This window comes from Bipolaris sorokiniana (assembly GCF_000338995.1).
Source record: "Bipolaris sorokiniana ND90Pr unplaced genomic scaffold COCSAscaffold_6, whole genome shotgun sequence".
Classification (NCBI taxonomy): Eukaryota; Fungi; Ascomycota; class Dothideomycetes; order Pleosporales; family Pleosporaceae; genus Bipolaris; species Bipolaris sorokiniana.
Genome location: NW_006911900.1, coordinates 229,442 through 250,245, shown reverse-complemented (window position 1 = coordinate 250,245; position 20,804 = coordinate 229,442). Strand labels below are relative to the sequence as shown.

Sequence of the window (20,804 nt, the reverse complement as noted above, 5' to 3'; positions counted from 1 at the left end):
GATAATATAATTATATTTTATTATAAGATAGTCTATTATAGTCTGTATTAAGTCCTTTTATAACCTTAGGTGTAGCACTTCGTGCACGTTAGCGGCGCGCGCTGGCGTCTCTTACCCGCCTAGCTCTGGCTAGTCTCTATAACTACCCTTTCTGCCTCTGTAGTAAGCTGCTAAGCCTGCTGTACCTAGAGAACTCTACTAGATGCTATATATTAACGCTACTAGCTCTGCTTCTATTATTAACGTTAATTTTCTATACGTAGCTTCTTATTCTTCTCTATAAGTATTATTGCTAATTGCATTATAAGTTAAGTGCTTTTCGCGAGCTAGCGTATCGCGATACTTATTAGGCTCTTTAGCTACTAGCGCAGCCGCTCTTAGAGATAGCGTAGCTACTGCTAAACCTCTACTACTATATATAGTGTCTCTATCTGCGCTACTGTCTATGCTGTAACGTTATTATCTATAGTAGTCTATAATAGAGATAGCGTTTAGATAACAGTTAGCGACGATAGAACGCGATCTAGATAAGAAGAGATAAAGCCTATCGCCTAAAAGCCTACCTAGATATTCTACTGCGTGAATATAGTCGGCCGGATCTATGTATAGGCTATAAGAAAGTGTATTTTATTAACATACTAGACGCTATAGTGGGTGAGCTTCTTTACCTCGCGTCTGTACGCGCGCTTAAGAGAGGAGTAGTAGCTTATGTCTGGAGGCTGTAGAAAGTGCGATATATAAGACGGTATATAGAGAGTAATAATCTTATTCTCTATATAGTACTAGTCGAACTCTAGTATAGCGTAGCTACTGTAGCCGTCTATAATAAGAAGCTAATAGACTCTAACTATACGAGCGGCTATATACTAGTTAAAGTGCTTCACCTACTCTATATCTAGCTCGTCTATTATCTAGCTATTGTCTAAGACGCTAATAGTCTAGTCTAGTAGGAGGTTATAATACTAAATATCTTAGTGGACCTTACTATATAGAATTATAAAGAGTAGAAGATACTAGCTAGATACATTAATATACTTAATAGCTGTTACCTACTTATAATTACCTAGCTATATAATAACTACGCGACTAACTCTATTAGCGCTAGTAACTACTTTTAACGTTGCAGTAACGCCTATCGCGAATCTAGTCTTATTAAAGTTATAGATATTCTAGTTAAGGACGCAGTACGTTTAGCGCGTCTCTTCTATTAGCTTAAACTAGGCTGTAATTATAATAGAATTCTCGCAGGAGGCACGCTAGCTATATCATCTTCTAGTCTACTTTATTTAAAGCTCTAGCTAGCTCTAGATAAAGCGTAATACCTATTTATTACCTATAGATTATAGAGGTAGATCTTAGCCACGCGCTGTAAGTAACGCGTCTGCTATCTATCGTACGTTAATAATATAGGGCGGAAAGCCTTATTAATTTAGCTCTAGAATCTACTAAATAAGAGACTACTCCTTACTAGGTAATAGCTTACGCCTAGTATACGGAACCTCTAATCGTAGCTAGATACCGCGGAGGCGTATCTAGAGTGTTAATTTTAGTATGTCGTACGCTTTCGCAAGAGAGTAGATAGATTATTTTAGATTATTACGATAAGACGCGATAGCAAGGCTTATTTTACCTTCACGAGAGGTCTATACAGAACGTTATTGTCGTAGCATAGTAGTTATTATATAAAGTGTTGCGTTAAGTTTAGTAGGGCGGCCAGCTTACTATTCCGGCCAGCTTACTAATCCCGCACGTTAGTAGAAGTACTTAAGTAATCACTTCTATATAAGTTTAATAGATCCATCTTTATAAAATTACCTTAATTATTTCTAGACTATAGTATTTTTTTAGCATTATAATTTTCTAACCAAGTGTGATCTACATAATATTTATAAGTATTCTTTTAAGCTTTTATCTCTACTTAAACTTCTCTATCCTATAGAACTAATAAGATACTAGCTTAGTAGCTAAACTTACTAGAGTAGCAGTAATTATAAAAAGTTATATTATCCAATATAAGACTTTTCAATAGTAGTTAAAGAATAGAGAAATAGGCGTAGTAGAGAATTTAAGCTAGGTCAAACTTAGTATCATAGTTAGAGAGTGAAAACTTCTAATTTAATTATAGATTTTATGTTATTAAGAGTTCTAAAGCTTTACTAGGTTAAGACTCTATGTACGTATATAATATTATATTTCTACTTTCTATTTTAAATGCTGCTAGATACTAAACTACTGTTTTTAAATATATCTCCCTATAAATAATCAAAATCTAGGTTTAATGCTTATAGCACTAGTATAATATTTTTTAAAAGATGGAAGAACTATCAAAGTCTTAATATAAGCTTTTTTTTATCTATACTAATACTGTAGTCTTCAAATTCTGTAAAGATCTTCTTCCTTTCTATTAATACATAGTACAAAGCTACACAACTCTCTACCTATCTATTTCTAAATACAAAATATAATTGAAGTAGTATGATTACATTTTGAATACTTAACAACTATTTTTACTCTACTTTAGTAAAGTATTATAGCTCTAGATATTCTTTTACTATACCTATTATATAACTCTATACTAATACTATTCGTAAACGTTTACTTTAATAGTAATCTAAGTTTATTATACGCTGATTATAAATACAAGCTTATTATAACTAAAAGATGAAGTCTACTATATTACTTAAGTAATTAATTAATAAGGTGTACTTACTTAGTTTAGTTTATTAAGAATTCAATATAAGTAATAGAAACCTTCTTAGTAGTTAGCTAAATTATCTAGTTATATTTAGAGAGGTTTTTAGTAGTAAAAACTAGTATATTTCAGTTGAAAGTATATTCTTATATTCATTATTTAACTAAGGTATTTAGTCTATTAGTTTCTACTAATAGAGTACTAGTATGATTCTTTTTTAATCCCACTTCTTCCTCTTTCTAAATAGTAGGCTATTCACTAGCTATCTTCTCCTATTAAAGTTTCTACGTTTTTTAGTCAGTGATCCTTTATATTAGGTCTATAAAATAGTTATAATTTAGTTAAATATAGCGATTAATTTCTAGATTAATAAGTTCTTAGTAGTCTCTTTATCTCCACCTTAGCGAACCTTATATAGCTTTTCTAATGTTAACTTGACTTATATAAGTATTAGAATTCTAAACTACAAGGCTTTAGTTAATAGAAAATTAATAAAATCTTATTTATAACAATATTAAATATAATAGTACAAAGTTCTAGATTCACGTTAAAAATACTTCGATTTAGACATAACCTTATTAGACAGCTATAATGATATTAAAAACTATTACTATTCGTATTAAAATCTTGAACATAATATAATAGCGTAGATAGGACTACTTAAATCTATATTAAAATAACCATCACTTAAAGGTATATAGAAGTGCGTAGAAAATTAAATCAGTCTTAATTTAAATAGATATTTATAAACCTTATATAAAAGAGTATTAAAAATCTTTTAAGCTACTATAGAAAATAAGTAAAGTTTTATATTAGTAGATCTACTGTAGACTAGTGCGTGCCTATATTTAGATCCATTTTAGATGTTCGTTTAGTAGGTACTTAAACGATTATAACTTTAGTCCGTATAGTGCTCTATTTAGTAGGCAGATTTACTATGAGTATTACAGATCTTAAAATCCTTCTGGTTACTTAAACAATATTATAGTGTTAATAAGAGTTTTTAGAAAAGCTTAATTAATATCCTTACTTTAAATAATCTAGTTTTCGGATGTAGTTGCTGCTAGTAGCATTTTAATAAGATTAGGCTTAGTAGTATTAGTAAATATTTATTACTAGTTAATGAACAATTCTTATAACAATCCTCTAATTACCTAATAAACTTCATAGATATAGCTATCATTTTATTAGTATTTTTAGTTTAGTACCTAATAATCTTTAAGAACCAGATAGCTAGTAAGCCTTAGTAAAAGCGTCTCAATGTTACTCTTCCATAGTTAATCTAGCTCTTTATATATTACTAATAGATATTAATTCTTATTAGCGTGTTTAAGAACTTCAACGTAGTTTTTTAGATTAGTAATATACTTAGAGGTAAATATGATCTCCCTTAGAATAATCTCCTCTATAGAAACTTTATTAGATAGAGTAACTATAGCTATTCTAGCTCTATTCTTAGTTAGAACGATTAGATACATTCTAACTATTCTCTATTAATATATTTTATAAGCGAGCGGGCTATATAAGTTAGTAGGCTACTTTACTAACTTTACCCATCTCTTTACGTATATAGCTCTACTATATCTAAATAAAATTCATATTTATAAAAATAGTCAATGAAGTACTATCTAAAGCATTTTTTTTATATATAAGTAAATTATAGCTACTCTCTCTATACCTACTATACCACGCTAGAGCCTTATAGCTAATACCTAATAACTCTTCTTCTTAAAGCTCTTCGTAAGTAATCTACCAATTAGCCTTATACTTAGTAAGTAGATCTTCTTTAGCTCTCTTCATTTAACTTCTTACTTTTCAATCTACTTCTTATTACGCTACCTGCGTTTTATTATAGCTTTATTTACCTTCTTACGGCTAACTATCTAATTACGTATAAGCTTAGCTAAGAGCATTATCATCTTAGCTACTTTCTTAAGCTATTTAATTACTATAATAAATAAGGTTATTAATAAGTTTAAATACCACTAAATATAATCACTTATTAACGTAGATTAAGCTTTAAGCTTACGTGTATTACAAGGCGTACAAGCCTACTAAAGAGCCTCTATAATAGCTAGTAGAGTAGGCGTATAGAGCTCTATATTAATTCTTAATAGAATTCTATCTAGGTAGCGATAAGTAAGGCCTATACTATTAAAGGTAGAGTACATATTAGCTATCGTAAAGAACTAATTAAATACTGCTTTAGACGCTAGTCGAAACTTAAGTTTAGTAATATAGGTTAATATAATAGTAGATTAGACTATCTACCTCGCGGCTATACGCGCGCTTTAATACTAAAAAGTGTTAGAATAAGGAGAGTGCTACTTGTTTTATAGCGAGCTCAGAGGTAGAGTCGTCTACTTAACTAGCGATAGACTTAGAGGTAGCGAATGAATAGGTCCTAGAGTGAAAAGAAAGAAATAATGTTAGGGGAGAGGGACTGAAGAATTAGATTGATCTGATTTTGTCTTATTGTCTGCACTAGTAGTCTGCTCTGTGCAATCCTCTCTTATTTCTATCTACTAGCTATTCTACTACTATATATATCAGTTATACTAGATTTTAGAAGAATCTATCTCGTAGTAGATTACGTAGTTATAGACGTAATAGATAGGTAAATCATATAGGGATTAGTTAACTAAAGAATCTAAGTATAGTGCTGAGCACCCGGATTATGTCAGAGATTACCTGATTAGCTTATATCTCTAACAAAACATATAACTTTTATTGTTTTTTCTAACATCACAGTGTAATAAGATTAAGATAAGACTTAATAATGTTGAACATATCCGTAGCATTAACCCTACTAGTGCGTAATGGTATTAAAAGCTAGATTCATTCGTGTTAATAGATAGAGCTTCGTATAGATGCGCGTAGTTACCTTTTTAATTATGTACTTTACTTATTAGTCTTAATAAAACTAAGATATCTATTTCTTAAACAAATATATCTAAGAAGACTAAAGCCCTAATAATTATAGGAGAGATTGGATGCAGTTTGTTATCGATAAGAGAGAGGCTTAGGTATATTTTTGCTTTGTGCAGATCTATGCGTTTTGATGTACATTATGGCGCCCGCATCCATGCATTCAGCGCTCGCGTTTGAACTACTAGCAACATGCTCAGTAAGTCCTTCAGAAATGAGATAGAATCGCAAACCATTTACTAACAGCCCTAGGTCACCCGGGCGCGCGCTGCGACGCTCCATCTCCCTCATGGGCCGGTGCCCCTCCCCATCTTCATGCCAGTTGCGACCCAGGCCTCGCTCAAGGGCCTTACTCCCGATCAATTAGAGGACCAAGGATGCTGTCTTTGCTTGAACAACACATATCATCTGTAAAGCAAATATGTCTCGTCGACTGTTCCTGAGACTGACGGGTAGGAGAGGTCTCAAGCCTGGACAGGCGACACTCGACTCAATAGGTGGCGCGCATAAGCTGCAGTCATGGCGCCATAACATTCTTACAGGTATCACCCACATGCCAGCTCAAACATGAAGAGTCAAAAGCGCTAACGGGTGCAGATAGTGGCGGGTAGGTGGATATGCCACCTTGATTGCAAAGAGAGCGTTAGGCTAACGCGATAACCAGCTTCCAAATGGTTTCTCTACTCAAACTTGCCAAAGTTACAGAGGAAGGCGTCCGGTTCCTGAGTCCTCACGATGGTTCGCCTATGTTACTAACGCCTGAACACTCGATATCCCTTCAAAACTCCATTGGTAGCGATATCATCATGCAACTCGATGACGTTATTGTCACCACATCTCCCGACCATGCGCGTATGAAGGAAGCCATGGAACGCTCGGTGCGCTGGCTTGACCGCTGTATCCAGGCCCACAAGTACCCAGAGAAGCAGAATCTGTTTTGCATCATACAAGGTGGATTGGATTTGGAAATGCGTAGGGAGTGCACTGTCCAGATGGTAGCACGGGATACTCCTGGAATTGCCATTGGAGGCCTTTCTGGTGGCGAGGAAAAAGAGTCCTACTGCAAAGTTGTCAAGACATGTACTGAGCTGCTTCCCCAGAAGAAACCTCGTTATGTTATGGGCGTAGTATGTCGCATTGTCCCGCTTGAGCGAAGCGCCTGCTGACCAGTTACAGGGTTACCCGGAAGACCTGGTAGTGTCAGTGGCTCTTGGTGCAGATATGTTTGACTGTGTGTGGCCAACACGAACCGCTGTATGTTATTTCTTGTTCCCCTTCACTCAAGTTATATCACTAAAAACAGTTAGCGCTTTGGCAACGCCATCACATCCCGCGGTTCATTGAACCTCCGTAATGCTATCTATTCGGAAGACTTCAGCCCTATTGAAGATGGTTGCAACTGTACTTGCTGTCGACCAACATCAGCAGGTGGTCTCGGTATTACTCGAGCCTATATCTACCACGTTACTGCAAAGGAGACAGCAGGTGCTCATCTTCTTACCATGCACAACGTTTACTATCAGCTGAACCTGATGAAGCTCGTCAGACAGGCTATCATTGAAGACCGATATCCGCAGTTTCTCAGAGAATTTTTCAACAAGCTCTACAACGGGCAGAAGGACAAATACCCTCGGTGGGCGGTTGACGCCTTGAGAGGTGTCAATGTTGACCTTCTCAGCAATGATGCTTAGTTTTCGGGAGATCAATCAGCTACAGATACCGAGCATCGCTAGTAACAAAAAGCTATACTATTCACACTGGCTGATCGACATTCTTTTCAGCATTTCCCATTCACATGTTCACACTTAATCATTCCAAAGAGTGAGCCATGATCTGGTAAAGTGATAGCATTACATTCTTCACTATCTACCAGGCAATGTTGAGTTCCTAGTAGGTAAACACGATGTTATGCCTGTTATGCTTATACAAGCAAGCAACACTTGGCTAGCGGGTTGACAAGGGCCAAGAAGTATGTTCTTGAACACTGTTTCTGTCTAAGCGCTACCCTATAGCCCAAAGGTATTATGCTTCATATTCAGGTGGAGTCCAGATTTTCGTGCCTCCAAATGCGGGTATCACGCGACCCAGCACACCACTGAAACTTTGGACAAAAGGATGTGAAAGTACGCCTGTGACGTTGTTGAAGATCTTGATACCCCATTCAGTTTGTGGATTTGCGATCTGAGGAGCACCCATTATAAGTCTTTGGGCCTTGTCGACATATTGCCTAGTGATACGTTCATAACTGGCCAGAGCAGTGGGAATATCGTTGGGCGTCTTTGATAATTCGCCTGCAAGAACATAGGCGCCCACTATTCCCGCACCTGTACCCTATGGAACTGTCAGCATGTTTGGTTCGAGAATAGGACGATCGAGCCTATGGGCAGGAGAAGGAGACAAGTCACATACCACACCAGAGATTGGACTCGGACAATACGCTGCATCTCCTACCAAAGTGACGTGTCCCTTCACCCACGTATCCATCTTAACCTGCGCAATCTGCTGCATGTAGAAATCATCTGCTTTCTTCATCTCTCGGATACAGCGTTCTGCCTGGAATCCAGCGTCTGAAAACTCTTTTTCAAACCACGCTTGCTGTTCTTCTCTTGATCCTTTCTTCAGCAGGCGATCAATCTCGTCAAAACGGGAGAGATTAGCATCGGTCACAGCAAGGTATGCTTTCGTCGTACCGTACTGGTCCGGTCGTAGGAGAAATAGGCGGCCGCGCGGTGCGTTATACCATTGTGCATACTGGGTGTCAGTTGGATCGCGCGGCATAGTGAACAAGGCGGAGTATTGCCCTAGGCGGTACAAGTAATCGTCGTTGTTGGGACCGTGACCGAAGACGAGGCGTCGGGTACGTGACATCTGACCATCTGCACCTACAACCAGATCATATCTTGTAGGAGCAGTCTTATTCTTGAAAGTGACGTCGACTTTTCCTTCCTCTTTCTCCTCAATCGCTGTGACCATTTCGTCAAAAATGAAGGTTATTTGGGGGTTGTCTTTCACAGCGTCGTAAACGATACGCGCCATGTCTCCACGGAGTATCTCGTACTCGCTCGTTGCTGCATTCAGTTAGCATACATTTACCACTTTCCCCTATCAGTGATTCGTCTCATTTATTAACATGACAAGGCTTTCATGGAGATTTGGACTCATGACGTACCACTCTGGCGCTCTTCTTCTCCTGTTGCCTCAAAAGTCGCTCTCGTTTTTCCATCACGGTATACAAACTGCATTCCGACCTCGGTTGTATTGTATTCTTTGACCTTGTCTAATAGGCCCATTTTCTTTACAATAGGCAGACATGATGAGCGAAGGTCGACTGCCTGGCCACCTAAGCGTGGTTCGGGGCTACGTTCAATGATGGTAATTTGTGAGGATGGAAGGAGGCGGTTTAGCCAGTAAGCAAAACATGGGCCTGCAATACCAGAACCAGATATCAAAACGTTGAGAGAGATGGCGGATGATGTAGGCATTTCTGCGGAGGAACCAGTAGTCTGAAAAAGGGTTAAATGGCTGAATAATTGAATTGGGGTCGAAAGTGTTGACAAAGAAGGCAGAGAGGATTCAGCTGAGCAATTTAAGGCTATCGAAACCCTTGGTCACGAGCAAATGGTTGCACACGCTATCCCATAGACTCTCTCTCGGGACATAAATCACTTTATCTCCGCACGAAACAGCAAAATTGATTTCAGGGACAAAGATCAGGTATTCCCTACTACGGATGTCTTGAATCATTTTCAACCAGATCGATGGCCGGAAGCTAATCTACTGGGTTGGAATGACGTCAGCTAAGGGTACCATACGCAGTATTTAGTGGGCACGATATATTGGCAGCAGGGTTGGATGGGCACTCTGAGTAGTTTTGCTTGGTTGTTAAGCAGCACCGCGCCTGTCACAGTGTCGTTGGGACGCCTGTTGCGGAAGTCCGTAGCCCAGCATCGGGGTGTCGGGGCATGGACAGGCACCGAGCACGGTTGTTGCCGAATTGGAGCACGCCAGTGGGGAGAGGAACTGGGGTGCTGGCGAAATCTGGCCGACGCTTCTGCGCCTGAGTTTGCCTGATGATCGAGTTACACATGTACCATCGGTGAATATAACCATCTATCGTCTCGGCAATCCTTCAAGATATCTGTGGCAGGGCGTATGAAAGACGCCTTTTCATAAGGATTTTTCAGTCCTGTGCGACATGAGCGCACCAAGCTCGTCATACCTGTTGCGCAGAGAGATGTTGCAGTGAACGTTATCAACAAGGCCGTTTGCGCAAGGCTGTAGTACGAACTGTGTCCTGAGACTGGGCTAGAGAAGGGGCAATAGGAAACCATTGGAATGCTGTATGAATGCATAAGTAATCAAGGGCTGGGCCTGGCTACAAATTGCTAGAGAAGTGTTCTTCATTCGTCAACGCCAGTATTGAAAACATTAAATAGCTAGATAAACATATGGTCCCCGTGGTACTTGACGTTATCTCTGTACACGGTTGACTTGGCAGCAACCTCAAGCTCGCGCTTAGGAAAGTCCTTGAAAGACTGGGCATAGGTCGCGACCGAATGAGCAATGAGCTACGGCGTGTAAGTAAATCGCTTGTTCGTGGTCACCGTGGGAGATGGAAAGAACTTACTTTTGTGTTGATGACCCAGGCTGTGATGTTGACATTGCCGACATCGTCACAAAGCTGGTGGTAACATGGGTCATACCAGTCCCCTGCCTTGCCGCCAAACATGCCAACCTCTTCCTTCGTCTTGATACCTTCAGCGCCAGTCGCAATACCACCGCCTGGAATGCCGTTGCGAATAAATCCGTCATAGTCACTGCGACCATCAAATGGAATAAAGGTATAGTTCAGGCCCTGATCCTCATACCACCTAATGTACAGATCGCGAAGCTCCTCCGATCCTCTCGGGTTCACGGCATTGGTGGCATTGTAGATTTGGTAAGCAAAGTTAGGACTGGCCATCATATCGTAATCCATGAACAGACGGATCTTTTGATTCTCCTGGTCGGAGAGCGAGGCAACATAGTAATCAGAACCGAGCAAACCTTCTTCTTCGCCGGCCCACCACGCAAATCGGACACAGTTGGAGACATTGAACTTGGTGAGCTGGGAAGCGACCTCGAGGAGAGATATTGTACCCGAGCCATCATCGTTGATACCGGGACCCTCAGTCACACTATCGCTGTGGGCGCCGAGCATGACGCAATTGTCGGAATCGCCTTCAGTGGTCTGAGCGACAATGTTGACAGTTTGGATTTCATTGACCTCGGCATCAATATAAGCGATGCCATCAACGTGCTTTCCCTGTTTGAGCTTCTTCAAGACTGGCTCTGCTTCCTCTCCAGAGAGACCAAAGGTAGCAATATGGTTGGGCGATGGTGTTCCCAAAGTGCCCGAAACAGGATCCTTTTCATAGTTGTATACGACAGCCGCCACAGCGCCTTTGCGACCAGCGTGCTCGGACTTTGTGCCAAATGGGCATACTCCGCGCTGGATAAAGGCAATGTTGCCCGCCACGGAGTCGGGGAAATCGGATGCCTCGCAGCCTTGGTTGTTAACGAGGATGATATCACCGTGTACGGGCTCCTTGTCCCTGGTTGCTGGGGTCAGACCCATGGGTGCTGCTGATTTGGGCACGCCATCGCCAATGACCAAGCGCGACTCGAAGACGTTGCCAGACACGGCAGGGAAGGACTGGTTGGAGATGGTGTAATAGTCTCCAAGCTCGAGCAGAGTCTCGTAGATATATGATAGGGTGCCGAGATGGCCTACAGGGGGGTCAGTCTCATCGTCTTGACATGGACACACACACCACGTGAAGACGCGTACCAGCGCTACCAATGACTCTGGTCGGATGGTTGTACTCGGCTTCACCAAGTTTGGCAATTTCATACAGCTTCTTCGCGCGCGTCATCAATCTATCGCCACTGATGAGCTCCTGAAGCTCTGTCGAGTTGACTAGCGGCTTAGTCTCTTGGGGGTGGCCGAGCAGCGCCTGGTTGCTCGACGACAGCAGTGGGATCTGAAGCGCAGTGGCGCTGGTTACGGCCGCGCACAGCGCAAAGCCGGACAGGAAGACCATGATGTGCAAGTGGAGAAGGGCAGCGATGGATGTAACAGGACGAGGGATGACAGTTGCAATCACGGTGTTTGTTTGACGGGCGGATCGTCTTGTTGCCGTGACGCTAACACGCGCCTGCCCATGACGCCTGTCCCCGTGCACCAGGCCAGGTCACGTCGCACAGGCAGGATTCCTTTTGCAGAGCATTGAGAGTGTCGTGTTGGAGGAGGCTGAGCTAGACGTAAGCAAGTGTCTAAATACACGCCATCACCCTAATTTCAAACACATGTTTGAGGATGTAGTTTGTTCGCCATGCACACAGTGAGCGCTAGCCCCCGAGGTCCAGGGCATGTCGATAATGTAAGCAAATAAGTCCGTAAGTAGTACGTATTCAAGGAAGTATGTAATTGCATGTCTCTGAGCTACGTATGTGCTAACATGATCGGTTGCAACGGGACAGCTACTTGTATGATGGTTGCCCATGTCCACATTTACTGGAGCATCGGAGCTAGAGGCAAAGCGTTCTCTGTAGTGTACTTACTAGTTACGGCGGGAGATGATCGTCTTTGCTGGGGGGGGGGGAATGTAAGCGAAGATATGGTGGCCATGGAGGCAGCCCGTCGCAGCCCGCTGCAAAGCATAGCATAGCGGCCACGAGGATGCCCATGCAAACATTCCGAGGGGCGTGGTTTCGGCGTCAGCACCAGGTAGAGTACTTAGTCCATGAAGGAAAACCGTGCGGTATTTACTCCTTCCTGCACAATAGTGGTAGGACATATTCCATGAGACGGCGAGAAACAGGGACAAGTCCGGCGCCCCTTGCGACGGTGGCTGGTAGGCTGGTAGGCTAAGGCGTGTCAAGCATCGCCAGGACACAGCGGGCGATGCTTGGTGACGTGTCTGCAGCAATCAAGGCCAGACGGGCAGTGAGAACGGGCTGGCCAGAGCCAATAGCCGGGCGCGGATGCGGGCGCGACGTTGCAGGTTGCAGAGTTTCGGTGTATATGTGGTGCAGCAAAGTCTGGCTGGCGGACCAAGCATCGAGGCTGTGCCCCAGCCCATGGAGCCATGTTGCGACGGCCCGCAACGGGCAAACAGGGAAACACCACAGCCATGGCCGCCCGAGATGACGCCGGCGCCCTTTACATGCACCAGCTCCCCATCATGTGCTTGGTGTTTCGTTCCTTTTTATCTCGTCTACTCCTACTCCTACTCCTATTGCCGCCCTCGCATGCCAAACACCTCGCACGCCCGCTCATCCTGAACCTGACGGCGTCAGTGGCCCCGAGCGCTGCAATCGACTACACTACACAATCGGCCCCAGCCAATCGCCATCGTCATAGTCATGGCCCACAGCTCCCGTCCCTCGCGCGACTACCCCCACGCCCACACCCACGGCCATGGCCATCGCTCCTCGCGCGACCGGGCATACAGTACCGACAAGCCTCGTAGTCGACGGCCCTCAGAAGACCATCGTGGCAGACGGCGCGAGTCGCTGCCGCAGTACAACCACAATGGCCACAAAGTCTCAAAGGGTATCCACCCCGAGGGCGAGAGTGGTAGGAGTGGCTTCCACCCCATCAAGTTCCTCGTCATCAGCGGCAAGAGCAGCAGTACCCCGTCCATGCTTGTCAACTTGCTATGGCCCATTGTCCCCATCGCCATTGCCCTGGTCAGTGAGCCTCATTGCATACACAAACCATTGCACCCAACCCACACACTATGCTGACCCCTCTCGTAGCACTTTGTAAAGCCGGAATGGCACCTTGCCGTCTTCATCACAAACTACATCGCCATGCTGCCTGCTGCCAACATGCTGGGCTTCGCCGGTCAGGAATTCTCCCGCAAGATGCCAAACAAATCGTTTGCCGTTGTGCTCGAGACGACCTTTGGCTCCATTGTCGAGATCATCCTCTTCATGGTTTTGCTCCGAACCTCAAAGGGCGACTCCAATGTTCAGGTCATCAAGGCTGCCATCCTGGGCTCCATTCTCGCCAATCTGTTGCTCTGCTTGGGTTCATGGTACGCCTCCAGTGCCCCTGTCCTTGTTTCCGCTGTCATCTAATGTCAAAATCTAGCTTCATTGCAGGTGGGCTCAAACACAACCAGCAGGAGTTCCACGAGGCCATTTCTGAAAACGGTTCTGGCCTCATGCTCGTTGCTGCCAGTAAGCTCATATCTGCATCCTACCGCATACTCAGATATGCTAATACCCCATAGTGGCTCTTGTCCTCCCTGCTGTCTTCTACTCTTACCTCAACCAAAATCCCGACTACGAAAGTAATGTCGACATTGCATACAATACCCGCCTCATCTCCCGTGGCGTAGCCATCATCTCCATCGTCGGCTACCTTATCTACATTGTATTCCAGACGGTTTCCCACGATGGTCTGCTCCATGAGATCTACGAAGAAGACGACGCAAAGGACAAGGACCGCCACAAGGAGCTCAAGAAGCCCAAGCTCACCTTGATCGAAGTCTTGGTAGCCCTTGTCATCTCCTTGGCTTGTGTGTCACTCGTCGCCATCGCCCTGGTTCAGGAAATCCCATACATTGTAGAGCGCGGAGTCAGCGACGCTTTTGTCGGCCTGATTCTGATTCCACTTGTTGAGAAGATTGCCGAGCATCTCCTTGCCATTGACGAAGCCTATGACAATCAGATCAACATGGCCCTCGCTCACGTTCTCGGCGCCTCGATCCAAACGGCTTTGCTCAACGCCCCTCTAGTTGTCCTGGTTGGCTGGGGTCTTGGTGTTGGCATGGACTACAACTTTTCCATCTTCGATGCCGTTGCACTAGTGCTTGCAGTACTCACTGTCGGTTCGTTCCTTCGTGACGGCAAGTCCAACTACCTCGAGGGTGTACTTTGCGTCATGACCTACATCATCATCGCTGTTTGCGCTTTTTACTTCCCAAATCCAGCCGGTCATGGTGCTTCAGCAGGCCATGGTGCTGCAGGCGGGGCTGAAGGCGGTGCTGAAGGTGGCCACTAAGCCTTCATTGTTGAGTGGTTTAAGCATACAGACCGCCGCAACATTTGCTTCGGTTTGGGAATTACATAGCCATGGGGTTGCGGAGTTGAGTCCAGAAGGCCTAAGCCTACGTTGTTTAGATTCTTGAAGTAAGCATCTTTGGTGCTCTTCCCTTGCAACTAGCTTTTCTTTCCATTTGTACACTCTACTTTGTTATTTCATACAGCGTACTTAGCGAGCGAATTATATCAATTATTTCTTTGCGCACACAAAACTGATATCGTCATTATTTTTGCCATTATGCACATGAAATACGAACAGCAAACCACAAGCCTTCGCTATGTACATACTGTACTGTGGGATGCGATACAGACCTGTCGGTGTGGGGGAGGGTAGCGCAGTCGTCATGCCACATCCGCACTAGATCGCCACGCACAGACCACCACGCACACACTTGCCGAAATATCGACCCAATTCTCCTAACTCTTTCTTCAGCGATAATCCCACTAACCCGACAGCCACCGCCCCTTCCCACGACAACCTCTTTTCCCAGCTCACACAAAAAGTCGCCAAAATGGGTCGCGTCCGAACCAAGACCGTCAAGAAGTCCGCCAAGGTCATCATTGAGCGTTACTACCCCAAGCTGTCTCTGGACTTCGAGACCAACAAGAGGATTTGCGATGAGATTGCCATTATCGCGTCCAAGAGGCTCAGGAACAAGATTGCCGGATACACCACTCATTTGTATGTGCAACTGCCCTGCTGAGGGTTTGCTGGGAGTAATTGGTGATTGAGATGCCGGACGGTTGAATGGCAGCCTTTCAGGACTCACGAAAACCAATGGCTCTCACCACAACCCCCACTACAGCGCGATCACCAACTTTATCTATCCAGTCACAAAGGCTAACAAGTTGTAGGATGAAGCGTATCCAGCGTGGTCCTGTCCGTGGTATCTCATTCAAGCTCCAAGAAGAGGAGCGTGAGCGAAAGGATCAATACGTCCCCGAGATCTCCGCTCTCGACTTCACTCAGAACAGCGAGTCTGGCTCGCTCGACGTCGACCAGGAGACCAAGGACCTGCTCAAGAGCATGGGTGTAAGCATTTACCTTGTGCTAGTCTTAATTCTAGGCAATCCACTAACTTGAGGAACAGTTCGACAGCATCCCCACCAACGTCGTCGCTGTCTCTCAGCAACAAGTCGTCGAGCGCCCCCGTCGCTTCAACGACCGTCCAGGCCGCTCGTAGATGCGAATGCGAATCCACGATCGCACGGTCTCCCTTCTTCCTCCCTTCTCGATTTTCTGAAAATATGGTGTCTGGGAAAGGGTTTCTTCTGCCACGATTATGGCAAGGTTTTACGGCTATATACGGCGGCATGATGATCAGGAGTCAATGAAACAAAAAGGTTCTCCCCCCACTAGGTGTCGCTGAGTTCTCGTGTTCTTCAGCACGAGAACGATGCTTGATTGCCATTTCCCCTCCCCTTGCCCTTATGCTTGACGTGATACTAGTGTGATGTTGTGGCAAGGTGCGTAGCTTTCTGACTGGAAGTGTCATTCTTGAGTGCGAACCCGGTTCTGTCAACCTGGAGACATATGTGGCTTATATTCTATCCATTGTTGACTACTATCGATTTTCTCCCCTCGTTCAATGTTTTTCTTTCCGAGAACAGGCATCTCTCTATTCTCATCTCTCGATGAGATAGCTCTCAAAAACAGAATTCTTGAAGACCTCGCTATTCCTTCTCAACTCCTAACACAATTTGCATACCCGAGGCTAGTGCCCGAGGCATGTCAAGGCCACGCACCAGTATAGTAGTCTGATTGTTTGTTCACATCTGATATAATCGAGACGCTCGGCTCATTTGACTTAGTTGCTTCCTCACCACCTCCAATTTGAATGTCTCTTCAACCAACATCCAACACGGCCTGATGTAAGCTACTTGGCCTGCTCTTCAACGCATCTTCTGGTCCTCGCTTGATCTCCATGGTCCTTGCGGCCGCCAAAGTGGTTGCACCTGTCGACACTGGTTCTGTCATCGTGTTTGGCACAGGTGCTCCTTCATCAGCACCCACAGTAGCCCTGGCAGAAGGCATAGTGAGATTGTTACAAGTATCAAGCGAACCGATAGCAGGCAGATTACTTGTGTCCTTGAGGCTCTGGAAATCGCTCCGCATAGAACTCCAACCCTTCTTGACTACAGTTGGTCCGGGACCTTTTTCCAAGCTCGGATATCGGCCATGATAGTCTTGCGTACGCTTCGTAGGGTCAGTAATGAATGCCGATGAACTGAGCATCTGAAGGCGTGAAGTATTGGGTGAAGAATGAGCAATAGTCTTTGCACGGAAGCTGATTTTGTTGCGAATCTGATGTCGTCGACGATTGATGTATATAACAGTCCCGAGACCGGCAATCAAGACAGTGAAGACAGCGGTCGTGATTCCTGCTATGGCAGATACTGAGAGAATCATATCGCTCCAAAATGACCGATCGAATTCATAAAGAATGGTTTGTCGGAAGAACATGAGGGTGGAACAAAATCGTTGCGAAATTGAGCATAAACAGCCACTGACTCTACACATCAACAAGGTGTGTCACAGAATCAACAAGAAGTTTTTTGAGAATAGGCTGCTTACTCAATGTGGTCCTGGTAAAAACGATAAGCCATGTGTGACATTGTAGCCGACGGGAGGCAGTATATGGCGCAGACATCCGATTCGTATGACAATGTCAAAAAAGGATGTAAACCCATCACCAATGCCACATCCGAGAAATATTACAAGTCCACAAGTGGCACCTTCAAAAAATGTTACTTTATATTGAGGTAGGTTCGGTTCGAAGATGGAGACAATATTGTTTCAATTACTTCCCTTGACAATGCATGATATCACTCCAATCTTCAAGAACCAATCCTGCAGAACTTATCTATTACCCGTTTCTACGGTAAATGGAGCTTTGTTCCTCAGAAACTCTGCCCCCAATCAAGCGGTTACCGTTAACGCACGTTTTTGTTTGGTTTTGCAAACGGAAGCTAAACGGTATATAGATGTACACGGTAAATGTGATGAGGTTGTTTGAAACAGTTATAATGGATAGAAGATCATTGTAAAACATTAGGAATGAGCTGAAATGATATATACAGCTAGGATTGATTGGATGTACTTGCTGAGTAGTGACATGGGGCTGACTTGGGCGAATAACACTGCCCACCTAGTCGTTTAGTCAGCTGGTCACCCGCTACATCCCTGTTTCCTTGGATGTCCTTACTGTAAACGGCTCTATGTGTCGTACCGTTGTATTAACGGGAAGTAATCGTAGCAGGTAAATTGAAAGTGTGCCGGATCTTCCCTATCTTGAGTTCTAGACAGCATATCCCAATGTCAAAAATCAGACGCTCTAATCATATGATGCTCACAAACGAATCTTGTGAGTTGCTTTTGATATAGACTTCTGAAAGACGTAAATCCGTGCCACAGGATGCGGGACGTTCTAAACACCTAGAGTTGTCTTTTATGTCATTCTGTGTTTGAATCCCAACAAATGTCGTGGTCTTGCCTCTATGGTTGCAACAGTATGAACAGTTGATGAAAGAAATGGAATATCGATCGCCGTGTGTGATAAGTATATCAAGTCAGGCGAACCTGGCCAAGATACTGCTCACGGGCTCATCCATTCAAGTACTTTCTGTGTGAAAACATGTTTTGGTGGTTGGTGAAGTGAAACGACATCAGCGAAAACACACCAAAGCATACGATGAAGTTGTCTGTGATACTGAGCCTGACAAGGTACTAAAGAGAGGAAACCTCCTTCTGGCGTGTCGTGGTGCATGCGCCAAAACTTTGCCCTAGGCCGTTTACAACCATGTCGTTTGGACCACAATTTGGCTGGGGTGACGGCACGTCACGTGCAGCTCCAATGCTCTGCCAAGCAGTCCCCTAGCAGCGCTAGCTACGCGAGCGTGAATGTTTTCACCTACACTCTTGTTCTGACAACCCCAACCACCCCGCAGCACTCGGCCTCAACCACGAACGTCTATCTCAACCGTGGCCGGCTCATTTCTGGACCTTTCTTCTCTGTAATTACATACTGACTTGCAAGTGTTCAAGTTACCCCATTCGGTATATCAGGTCATCTGTCGCGCTTGGATCAACATGTCACCTGCTCCAATCGACCAGACTGTTAGTACCTTGCCCTCGTCGCCACCACAGCAGCACCCCACTCCCAACTGTGAGTCAATGCCTATTCGAGATATGTCCTATTAAGATCTAACGCCATGTACAGCGACACCTATTCCTGCTTCCAAACACTTTGATGATATATTCCATGCCAAGTTCATGAACATTATTCAGGAATGGAAAAATGACCCCTCTCGTGGCCAACTTACCCAAAAGGATCGCAAGACTTTCATCGAGACTGCGTTTTCCGAAACTGACGAGCTCTACTTTGGCCAACGCGTAATGTCCGACAATGACATTAAGCTTCGCGCTCTTACCAAAGTCTTCTACAAGGTATTAGCCGAAGAGCCCTGGTCTGAAGACTGGATACGCGCTCCGGATGTTGAGCGCAAGCTTTCCAAGTTTGAGATGCACGAGGACTCGGTTGCACTTGCAAAGAGATACGGCTTTACCACTCCACGCGAGGCGGTCAAGGCTGCACGTGAAGCCAGTGTCAAGAATGCCGATATTCTCAAGGAGGCGCAAAAAGAAGGAAAGATAGTCAAAGATCTCAAGCTCGACCGTGGCCCGTTTGACGACATTGAGATTGTGTATATTGCCGGCACAGTCTCATCATCAGCGACAAGCAAGATTGATCGCAATAGCATCTACCCTGTCTCAGTATCCTCGGTCGCCAATGTTCTCCAGAACCATATTTGTCGGGACATGGTGCGGCCCTACTCGATGGCTGAGCGCTTTGTCAACTGCACTGACACAAGGGATCTTGAGGAAATGCGACGATTTGCTTGCAACGTGTGCGACTTTTGTCCCCATCTCCTTGATAACGATAATGTCAGTTTGCTGGTAGTGCTCCTCATCCTTTCGCGGTCCGATTGTTGTCGCCGTTTTGAGGCCAATGGCATCCGTATTGAGGGCTCGACCATCAGTCATCGTAAGGCCGAGTGTATGAAAAACAAGATGGGATGGAGGACAAGCGAGGACAAGAAGCCCTACGACAATTTTGCTCAGGAATTCCAGACACGCGTCAAGAATGCCTGCTTCCCAGCTCCTCGAGCTCAGCGAATTGGCGGCCGGAAGCCTGCGCGCACTTCTTCCACTCCTACAACCACTCCCATCTACCTTCACAGTCCAGTCGGCTACATGGCAGCTCCTCACGCCTATCAACACCACGCCAACGCCGGCATCAATATTCCTGCCCCGCCACCCTACAATGGATTATCGCAGACAGCACCCAACACGATGAAGATGCAGCAGCCTTTTGCATCGCCTGGTGGCAGTAATGCAGAGCCCATGGATCTTTCTTAGATGCATCAGTGTCTATTGCATAGAGGCGCTACCCCTTCTCCTTGGACTGTCTTAATGCATCGATATGGCGTCTTCCTGGTAGTTTGTAGCTTCTTCAAAAGGGATATTCAAATGGCGTTTGGTAGTTGAAGGGCGGTTGAGCATTCGTAGCGGTGGCATTATGCGAGCTCCGGTTTGACTTGAGCCACTTTGATGTACAATAGCCGAATTTTCGCCTTTCATGGCTATGTAATGTAAATCTATTAAGCAGCTTGGCCTCGTTATAAGTGCATGGCAGCGTGGTGGTCTAATTGTGATTGCTATGTCCATGTCGCGAACCATGGCAGAGCGTGAACCCAGTCAAGAAGGTCCAGGTGTACTAAGAAGATCAGCCCTAGTGCCCATCAACCGAGCTCTAGGCATCATGTGTGCTTTTTGGCGTATCGTTTGGCCCTACTCCAGTCGTTGACCAAGTTCGGTTGCCAAGCCAAGGGGTCGTTGGTGCTCGACGCAGAATGATAATGTGTTGATCGGCCCCTCACTCACCGAGTCCGTAAGCAAGTAGACTGCAATCATGGAGCTCACCGGCTTTGACCTCTTTGCCTTGTTTCTTTGCTCAAGCATTTTCGGCTTGCTCGTTTCCGTATGGTCCAAGGCATGTCACTCACAACATGTTGACTTTTATGTTTG

General features: G+C 44.7%; 7 protein-coding genes across 7 annotated transcripts; 4 read left to right on the top strand and 3 right to left on the bottom strand.

The window, feature by feature from the left end:
• Positions 1–5,712: 5,712 nt before the first annotated feature.
• Positions 5,713–7,520, top strand: COCSADRAFT_36061 (uncharacterized protein). The gene is made up of 7 exons (XM_007700898.1): positions 5,713–5,819; positions 5,873–6,030; positions 6,080–6,162; positions 6,218–6,227; positions 6,285–6,747; positions 6,797–6,874; positions 6,928–7,520. The coding sequence occupies exons 1-7, from the start codon at positions 5,763–5,765 to the stop codon at positions 7,309–7,311; spliced, it is 1,233 nt and encodes a 410-aa protein (XP_007699088.1). The 5' UTR covers positions 5,713–5,762; the 3' UTR covers positions 7,312–7,520.
• On the bottom strand, positions 7,508–9,159 carry COCSADRAFT_115588 (uncharacterized protein). The gene is made up of 3 exons (XM_007701096.1): positions 8,790–9,159; positions 8,030–8,688; positions 7,508–7,951 (listed from the first exon to the last, which is right to left on the bottom strand). Exons 1-3 carry the CDS (start codon positions 9,100–9,102, stop codon positions 7,643–7,645), a joined length of 1,281 nt encoding a protein of 426 aa, XP_007699286.1. The 5' UTR covers positions 9,103–9,159; the 3' UTR covers positions 7,508–7,642.
• A 776-nt stretch (positions 9,160–9,935) lies between these two features.
• COCSADRAFT_115584 (uncharacterized protein) lies at positions 9,936–11,915 on the bottom strand. Its single transcript, XM_007701095.1, has 3 exons — positions 11,451–11,915; positions 10,248–11,389; positions 9,936–10,188 (listed from the first exon to the last, which is right to left on the bottom strand). Exons 1-3 carry the CDS (start codon positions 11,701–11,703, stop codon positions 10,057–10,059), a joined length of 1,527 nt encoding a protein of 508 aa, XP_007699285.1. The 5' UTR covers positions 11,704–11,915; the 3' UTR covers positions 9,936–10,056.
• Positions 11,916–12,798: 883 nt separating this feature from the next.
• COCSADRAFT_140739 (uncharacterized protein) lies at positions 12,799–14,922 on the top strand. The gene is made up of 4 exons (XM_007701094.1): positions 12,799–13,354; positions 13,424–13,704; positions 13,761–13,849; positions 13,903–14,922. The coding sequence occupies exons 1-4, from the start codon at positions 13,028–13,030 to the stop codon at positions 14,673–14,675; spliced, it is 1,470 nt and encodes a 489-aa protein (XP_007699284.1). The 5' UTR covers positions 12,799–13,027; the 3' UTR covers positions 14,676–14,922.
• A 306-nt stretch (positions 14,923–15,228) lies between these two features.
• COCSADRAFT_88174 (uncharacterized protein) lies at positions 15,229–15,900 on the top strand (the record flags this gene model as incomplete). The annotated part of the gene is made up of 3 exons (XM_007701093.1): positions 15,229–15,398; positions 15,572–15,749; positions 15,808–15,900. 3 exons carry the CDS (start codon positions 15,229–15,231, stop codon positions 15,898–15,900), a joined length of 441 nt encoding a protein of 146 aa, XP_007699283.1.
• A 662-nt stretch (positions 15,901–16,562) lies between these two features.
• Positions 16,563–17,332, bottom strand: COCSADRAFT_189745 (uncharacterized protein; the record flags this gene model as incomplete). The annotated part of the gene is made up of 2 exons (XM_007701092.1): positions 16,563–17,229; positions 17,292–17,332. The coding sequence occupies 2 exons, from the start codon at positions 17,330–17,332 to the stop codon at positions 16,563–16,565; spliced, it is 708 nt and encodes a 235-aa protein (XP_007699282.1).
• A 1,323-nt stretch (positions 17,333–18,655) lies between these two features.
• COCSADRAFT_36054 (uncharacterized protein) lies at positions 18,656–20,343 on the top strand. Its single transcript, XM_007700897.1, has 2 exons — positions 18,656–18,882; positions 18,937–20,343. Exons 1-2 carry the CDS (start codon positions 18,807–18,809, stop codon positions 20,133–20,135), a joined length of 1,275 nt encoding a protein of 424 aa, XP_007699087.1. The 5' UTR covers positions 18,656–18,806; the 3' UTR covers positions 20,136–20,343.
• Positions 20,344–20,804: the final 461 nt, after the last annotated feature.